The sequence below is a fragment of the Mus caroli genome, chromosome 1 (assembly GCF_900094665.2).
Source record: "Mus caroli chromosome 1, CAROLI_EIJ_v1.1, whole genome shotgun sequence".
NCBI classification, from domain to species: domain Eukaryota; kingdom Metazoa; phylum Chordata; class Mammalia; order Rodentia; family Muridae; genus Mus; species Mus caroli.
In genome coordinates, this window is record NC_034570.1 from 52,602,020 (window position 1) to 52,610,765 (window position 8,746).

At 43.0% G+C, this 8,746-nt stretch overlaps 1 protein-coding gene across 1 annotated transcript in view; it reads right to left on the reverse strand.

The window, feature by feature from the left end:
* Flacc1 (flagellum associated containing coiled-coil domains 1) overlaps positions 1 to 7,770 on the reverse strand; it is a 17,774-nt gene extending 10,004 nt beyond the window's left edge. The window contains 6 exon segments of the mRNA XM_021163807.1: positions 1,962 to 2,051; positions 2,053 to 2,066; positions 3,433 to 3,532; positions 5,093 to 5,145; positions 5,208 to 5,277; positions 7,705 to 7,770. Coding sequence (XP_021019466.1) covers positions 1,962 to 2,051; positions 2,053 to 2,066; positions 3,433 to 3,532; positions 5,093 to 5,145; positions 5,208 to 5,277; positions 7,705 to 7,770 — 393 coding nt within the window.
* Between the last annotated feature and the right edge of the window lie 976 nt (positions 7,771 to 8,746).

Here is an 8,746-nt window from a genome sequence, read left to right on the forward strand (position 1 = left end):
CTCACTCCTCTCTCTCTCCCTCTCTCTCCCTCTTATTCTCTAGCCTTTCTTCTTCTCTCTCTCCTTTCCCCCTTCTTTCCTCTTGGCTATGGCCAGTCTCTCTCTTTTACCTTCTCTCTTTCCCCCTGCCTTTCTATAATAAAGCTCTAAAACCATAGACTGTCTCTGTGCTCTAATCAAGGCCCACTGTGCAGACTCTTGCCTGTGTGGGAACCTCTCTTCCCTCTTCCCTTAACCCCAGGGGGACAGGGAATAACCCCAGGGCACATTTTGGTTTCGGGGGGCTGTCCCTTATCCACTCCCCATCGAGTGGGTCAGAGGCTTACATGCCCACCTGGGCTGAGTAGAAAGCATCTGGCAGCCCTCCCGTATCTGCCTGCCCAGAGCATAGGTGGAGCTCTGGCCAGATGTGGGCTATCCTCCCTCTCTCCTCTTTTTCCAGGCCCATTTATAGTTCCCACAGGTGATGCCTAAGTCCTGATCCTGAAAGAAAATTAAATTCAAGGTTCATGACTCATGCGGCTTGCTAGTAAGGAGGGCTTTTTGGGCCAAGGGCAAAGACCAAAGGCTGTTGCTGTTAAGTCACTCCAGGAACTGGCTAGCCATAAAGATAGAGGTATACTATCTTTACAGACTATCTCAGCCAAGTTAAGCACCTGCCCCTCAGAAATGCTGTTACCTCACTCTGCATGTACAATTTGCTGATGTTTAAACTGTCCAATTGTGTGTAACCATGCCATTTCTTCCCCTGCCCCCAGCTTTTTTGTATATAAACCCCTAGCTTCTGAGCCTCATGGTCGACTCCTCTGTCTCCTGCGTGAGATACGAGTCGGCCCGGAGCTCCCCATCATTAAACTACCTTGTTTGTTTGCATGAAGACGGTCTCTCGTGATTCCTTGGGTGTGCACGCCATCTCGGGACTTGGGTGGGGGTTTCCCCAAGAGGGTCTTTCAATTCCAGAATGACCCTCTCTTCTGATAGGGAGGTGTGTGGCTGATGGCCCAGTTGTGACAGTGTTACAGAGTTCTGCCTCTCTAAGGTACCTCATTGGCTGCATCCAAGAACTCAGAGATGGGCTGTGCGAACTGGAGGGGGCTAGAATGCTAACACCTTTTGCTTAGTCAGTGTCTATCTGTTTGGGAAAACCTTATCTATGATGTTCTTATTGTCTAGGAGGTGCATGGAGCTTGCCTTACCTTAGTGTTTAGATAACCACTCTGATTTAGTAGGAGTGGTACATGACCAAACCGCCTTGACGCCAATGTCTTTTCCTTCCTTTATAGAAAGGACTGCAGGTGGGGGGTGGCATTCAGAAAGGCAATGTTGGCAAACCAGGTTTTGCACATTTAACATACTGCTATTCCCTACTAATTACAACTTTCATTCCAAAAATCCCGATGTAAGACAGCCTAGCTATAAAGGGCCCCAAGACAATCCTCCTCCAACTTGGCTTCAGCTGTCAACTTGACTCAGCCCATAGTTATTTCAGGGGGTTTCAGTTTGGGGACTGTACCCATCACATTGCTTGTAGGCATGCCTATGGGGCATTTTCTTGACAGCCAATGGATGTGAGATGGCCCAGCCTACTGTGGGTGGTACCATCCCTAGGCAGGTGGTCCTGGCCTGTATAAGAAAGGCAGCTGAATAAGAATGAGCAAGCCAGAAAGCAGTGTTCCTCTGTGGTTTCTGTTTCAAGTCCCTGCCTTGGTTGCCTGCATTGGAAGTTGAGGATGAACTGCCCCTTGTAAGATGAAATAAATCCTTTTCCTTCCATTTGCTTTTGGTCATGGTTTATCGAAGCAATCAAGTGCAAACTAGAACAGTCATTCTTTTTGTATATATTTCCAGGAAAGTTGAACAAAGAGGAGAGTAGGTCCATTGAGACCAACAAGTCACCCAAGTACATAGGCCCACTGGGCTCAGCTGCTCCACCTAGACCACTCTCAACTAGTTCCAGTTACCTCTTTCTCTCGAGCGACGTTATCAGAAACAGCACTGATGGACTCATTCATTTTCTTCTTTTTTTCTTCCAACTGTAACTCAAACTTTTTTTATTATTCTACATTCTGTGGAGGTGAGAAAGGAAAGACAGGTTTGTGTGTAAAATCTGGGAAAGCAGGCCAAAGAGAAACCTAGAATAACTGAAAACAGTACTGGTTCCAGACTGGACTGAACCCGAGAACCTTTCAGCCTGGGCTGGGCACTCTGACCTCTGCTGGGGAGATGCCTGGGGTGAGGTGGGTCTCCCGTGTGCTGTGACAGTAGCCATGTGGGATCAGTCGTCAGCATCTGTTCTTTCTTTGGTGTGTGGTTTAGTTTCTGTCTCCTGCTTGTCTTTCTGTCTTCTCTCCTGAAGTAATAGCTGTGCTTTTGGGGGCATTTTTTTCTTTAAAGCTCTTGGTTAGTCAGATTGTTCTGAAAGACCTCAAAAAGGAGACTCTCACTCAAGTCTTGGGATAATAGCGGACCCCCAAGAACATGAGAGACCAAACTTGATGCAAACCACACGAGGCTTTATTCAGGGAAAGCCAGAGCTCTGAGGACGACTCATATCCCACGTAGGGGTAGAGGAGTAGACCCCGAGGGGAAAGAGGTCCCAGTTTTTATAGGCCCTGGGGAGGGGGAGGAGGGAGTAGGGGATTTCCAGATCTAAACAATGTCTATTCTAAAATGATTGATTTTGCAAGAAATGGGTATGGGAGGGAAACAAGGAAGGAGTCTAATAAAGGTGCAGCAATTCCTGTGGTTGCTGGGGAGATTTTCCGACTCTATCCCAGCAACCAGTATCACAAACACCTGGCAGTGAGGTGCAGCAGTGGGCACACACCTGGGTTTAAGGAACGGTCAGAACATTGGCAGACACATGGGTTCAAGGAGTAGTCAGAGCATTGTGCACCTCTATTTTTCTAAATCAGTGAAGCTAGTTCTGCTAACAATGAAATCTATTTTGCCAATTTCAGGGCTTCTGTGACCTTTTACATTCTGTCAGGATCTTCCAGTTCATAATAAAATTTCACACTTAGCAGAGGTAAGTTCACCTGTTCTCAGTGTTGAAAGACTCAGCAATAGAGCCCTGAATAATTTAAATTCAAATTCATGAATTCTTCCTGGAATTTTAGGTTCTATATTTCATTATAGATGCCAATACCCATATTTGTTCCAGATCATGATGGGCAAACATGTAAGTTTTAGATCCTTTAATTCGTGTGTCTGAAATTCAAAAAAAAGAAGAAGAGGAGGAGGAGGGGAAAAAAAGGCAAGCCTTGTCCTCACTGTCCTGTTTCCTGTAACCTGAGGCACCTTTCATTCAGAAGTTCAGCATCTGGTCTTTGAGGCCCCTTCCCTCAAGTCAAGGTCAAGATCTATAGCCTGTTTTGTTTATGGTTTTTATTATCTTGTACTGGAAAAGCCAGCAGCTTCTGCATGACTCACTTTGTTTTAGCAGGATCTTTTCCTTCTCCATCTTCTCATCCTTCTCCCATTCAGCCTTTCGTTTCAACCAGTACTCTTATGTTTCCTCATAAAAGCTATCCTGTGGAGCACAAAGGCACCTGTGAGAAGAGCCATAATGACAGGGGAATGCTATGACAGGGGAATACTGCTAAGTTACTCACAGGGTCACAAGAGGCTTTGCTCTCCCCTGACTTGGGAAGAAAACCAATTCCAGCAAAGTTCAGAGGAGAGCTGGGATAAGCCGATAGGTCAAAGGCCCTCTAGGAACAGCATTTACCCTGCTGAATCTTGACTTCTTTGGAAGACAGATCGGCTCTCTGAGTCTGAGAATCAAGTCTGACTCTGCATCTCCCTGTAAGGCATCCTGCTCTGGGACTTCATCAAGTTTGGGGAATTGTCCACTTTTACTTTCTACTGCTGTGATAAAACAGTCTGATTAGAAGCAGCTTGGGTGGGGAAGGGTTTATTTCGCTTATATTTCCATATTACAACCCATCACTGAGGGAATTGGGCTGGAACTCAGGCAGGAACTGGTGCCAGGGGAGTCCAGGTTGGCTCCTGTGGCTTGCTCAGCCTGGTTTTTTTTTTTTATCTCTCTGCCCAGAGGCGGCCCCACCTGTGGTGGGCTGGGCCATTCCACATCAATTATTAATCAAGAAAACGCCCCACAGACTTGTCCACAGGCAATGAAGGCACTTTCTCAAATGAAGCTCCCTCCCCCCAGATGACTCTATTTTGTGTCAAGTTGACAACAAACTCAACCAGTACAGGGATGAAAGGAAATGGCTTCAGGTCTCAGCTTGTAGAATGTGGGATGAGATAAAATTTTTTGGATGGCAATTTGATCAAATCTGTGAAAGGCCTTAAATATGTCCACTGCTTTGACCAGCACTCTGATGTTTGAAGTTCTGTGTTCTGTCACCTCGAGTGACTGTAATAGCACGTGGTCAGTGAGAAAGTGACAATGATATTCTAAAGCCAAAGAGGCAGTCACAACAAAGGAGGGAAAGACCTCAAGTGCCCAAGAGAAAAGAGGATACAAAAGTGTAGATTCGCTCAGTGAATGGTTCAACAAAGTACTGCAGTTTGCATGGGTGCCTCTGGTGAGAGACAGTTCTTTCTTTTCCTTGTTACTATTGGTGGTTAGCTCCACTTTAAAAAAAAAAAAAGTCTTGTTTTATGAGTGTATGTGTTTTTGTAGGTGTGTATGTCTGTGTACTGTGTGTGAGCCTGGTGCCTGAGGAGGCCAGAAGAGGGTGTTCAGTCTGCTGGCAATGTAGTTACACGTGGTTTTGAGCCATCATTTGGGTGCTGGGAACTGAACCTAGGGGCCTCTGGAAGAGCAGCCAGTTCTCTTAACTGTCAAGCCCTCTCTCCAGCCCCTGCCCTCCTCTCAGTCTTCATTTTTAGAAGACAGTGAACAGCTGTTACACCCTCTTCTCAACAGGCCTCTTCAGACTTGAATGGCTGGTTTGGCAAACATGGAAGCCACTGGGCTCATCCCTGCTGGGCACAGCATTGACACTGTGGGTGGAAGTATTAGAATCTCTCCAGGTCTACAGTCATCCTCAAGTTCTCAGCCAGGAAGGAGCCTCACCTCTCTTGCTCTCAGAGCCTACCATACAGCTTGGAATCTCACCTGAAACACGTGGAACATACTCTTCAGATACTTATATTCCTTGCCCATCTTATCTGGAGGAAAAGAAAACAAGGATGTCATTATTCCTTCCGTAGGCACACTTTCCAAAACTCACATGAACTCCTCAGCACCACTCCCAAGCTCTCCCTGAGGTGATGAAACTGTCTTCGGATTCCCAAGTCGCTCTAGAAGTTTATCAAAAAGCTTATCAGTTATTGGGTCCCACCTGAACCAATGGACGAAGAGCTTCCAGGAGAGAGGCCAGGTACTTTCTAAATGTGCTTCTCCAAGATCTCAGAGCTCCCATGCTCTGTACAGCTGTTTTAGTAAGACAACCTCCCCCCACCCCCAAGGGTCATCTGTATCTATGGGAAGGAGGAACAGAACCTCCCACAATGCATCTGCTTCTCCTTTTAGTAGTGTTCCCTCCTTTACAGTGATTATGAAAACCACACATTCTCTTCAGGAAACTAGAAAACAAGCAAAGTGTAAATAAGACACTAACTTCCAACAGAGGAAGAAGGTTGTAGAGTGTCTCATTCTCTCTGTGGACATTAGTCTATAAACCCCAAATCTGAAGGGTGCACACTCTGCTTTTCCCAAGGGCAGTGAAAACAGTGAGATTCGGTCAGTACAGCCCTATGTACTAGTGAGCCTTGCAAGCACAGTAGCCCAGTGAGCATTCAAGAAATCACTGCCATTTTCCATGCAAGAAAACCTGAAGGCATCATAGTAATATTATAGTTTTAGAACTTTAAAATGCACTTTAAAAAAATTCACGTTCTTGCTTCAGTGAAGAGATCAGGAGTCCTAGATGCAAGCATCACCAACAGAATACAAGAGATAGAAGAGAGAATCTCAGGTGCAGAAGATACCATAGAAAACATTGACACAACAGTCAAAGAAAATGCAAAAGGCAAAAAGCTCCTAACTCAAAATATCCAGGAAATCCAGGACATAATGAGAAGATGAAACCTAAGGATAATAGCTATAGAAGAGAGCCATCTTAAAGGGCCAGTAAATATCTTCAACAAAATTATAGACAAAACTTCCCTAACCTAAAGAAAGAGATGCCCATGAACATACAAGAAGCCTAATAGATTGAACCAGAAAAGAAAACATCAAGTAACATATAAAGGCAGACTTATTAGAATTACACAGACTTCTCACCAGGTATTATGAAAGCCAGAAGATCCTAGACAGTTGTCATACAGACTCTAAGAGAACACAAATGCCAGCCCAGGCTATTATACCCAGCAAATCTCTCAATTACCATAGACTGAGAAAACAAGATATCCCATGACAAAACTAAATTTACACAATATCTTTCCTTAAATCCAGCCCTACAAAGGATAATGGAGAACACCAACACAAAGAGGGAAACTACACCCTAGAAAAAGCAAGAAAGAAATCTTCCTTCAAGAAACCCAAAATAAGATAGCCACACAAAAATAATTCCACCTCTAAAAACAAAAATAACAGGGAGTAACAATCACCCTTCCTTAATATCTCTTAACATCAATGGACTCAACTGCCTAATAAAAAGACATAGACTAACAGACTGGATACATAAACAATTTTCAAAGTAAATGGTCCCAAGAAACAAGCTGGAGTAGCCATTCTAATATCTAACAAAATTGACTCAATAGACACAGATATATAAATGTTGGGGTCATAGACAGATGCACTTAGCACCTAAAATGAGCAGAATGCATAGACACAAACACCTATCTAGGACTAATTGGCTACTCTGGGTCTTCTGTTGTTCCATATCAAATTGCGGATTTTCTTTCTATTTATGTGAAGAATGAGATGGGGATGTTGATTTTGATTTCATTGAATCAGTAAATTGTTTTGGCAGGAAGGTCTTTTTTTCACAATGTTAAGTCTACCAAGTTGTATGCTTGGGAGGTCTTCAAATTCTAGTATGTTTATTAATATCTTTTTCACACATTTAAAGTTTTCACTGTAGAGGTTTTTACCTCTTTTGTTATGTATATTCTAAATACTATATTTGATTTGAGAAACTGGGCAGAGGAGCATGTCCATGATCTCGTTCTCAGCAGACTTGTTACACATATGTGTTAAGACTGGTAAATTTTGTAAGTCGATTATATATCACAACACTTTGCTGAAATTATTGATAATTTCTACAATTTTTTAGTCAAATTTTGGGAATGTTGGATATAAGGTAATGTCTTAGTTAGGGTTTTACTGCTGTGAACAGACACTATGACCAAGGCAAGTCTTATAAAAAACAACATTTAATTGGGGCTGGCTTACAGATTCAGAGCTTCAGTCCATTATCATCAAGGTGGGAGCATGGCAGTATCCAGGCAGGCATGGCACAGGAGGAGCTGAGAGTTCTATGTCTTCATCCAAAAGCTGCTAGTGGAAGACTGACTTCCAGGCAACTAGGGTGAGGATCTTATACCCACACCCATAGTGACACACCCATTCCAACCAGGTCACACCTATTCCAACAAGGCCACACCTTCAGATGGTGCCACTCCCTGATCCAAGGATATACAAACCATCACAGGTAATATAAGCTTCAATTGAAAATAATTTGGCCTACTATTTTCCCATTTGTTTCCCTTCTCTTGCCTTACTGCTCCAGCTAATGCTTCAATCACACTATGGATGAGCAGTAGAGACAGTGGGCAGTCCTCTCCCATTCCTGATTTTAATGGGGATTATTAATGGTTTTNTTCATTTAGGATGATATTGGCCATGAGTTTGTCATACACAATCTTTATTATGTTGGAATATGCTTCCTACAGTCCTACTTGTTCTAGGGCTTTTATTAAGAAGGCATGTTGAGGGCCGGGTGTGGTGGTGCACGCATTTTAATCCCAGCACTTGGGAGGCAGAGGCAGGTGTATTTCTGAGTTCGAGGCCAGCCTGGTATAAAGAGTGAGTTCCAGTACAGCTAGGGCTACACGGAGAAACCTTGTCTCAAAAATCCAAAGGGGGAAAAAAAAAAGGCATGTTGAATCTTACAAAGACTTTTTCTTTTTCTTTCTTTTTTTTTTTTTTGCTTCTATTGCTTCATATGATCATATGATTCTTGTAGTTTTTGGTCCATATTTTTGGTTTATTACATTTATTTCTTATATATGTTTAAAAATAATATAAAATGAAAATAAATGCTCATTTACATTACAAATGCTTATGGAGTTAAACATGCTGTTCTAGTTTATGAATACAATGTAGAAATAATTAAATCAACATAGTTGACACACAGATGTCAACTCAATGATTACAATTTTTTGTAGTAAGAATGTTTGAAACTCACTTTTTTTTTCTTTTTGAAAAGTTGTTGGGATGGCGAGATGGCTCAGCAGGTGAGAACACTGACTGTTCTTCCAAAGGTTGTGAGTTCAAATCCCAGCAACCACATGGTGGCTCACAACCACCAGAAATGAGATTTGACACCCTCTTCTGGTGTGTCTGAAGACAGCTACAGTGTACGTATGTATAATGATAAATAAATCTTTGGGCCGGAGGGAGCAGGGGCTGAGCAAGCAGAGTTCCTAAAATTCAATTTCCAACAACCACGTGAAGGCTTACAACCATCTGTACAGCTACAGTGCACTCATATACACAAAATAAAAAAATCTTTAAAAAAAAAGTTTTAGTTTTGGTTGTTCA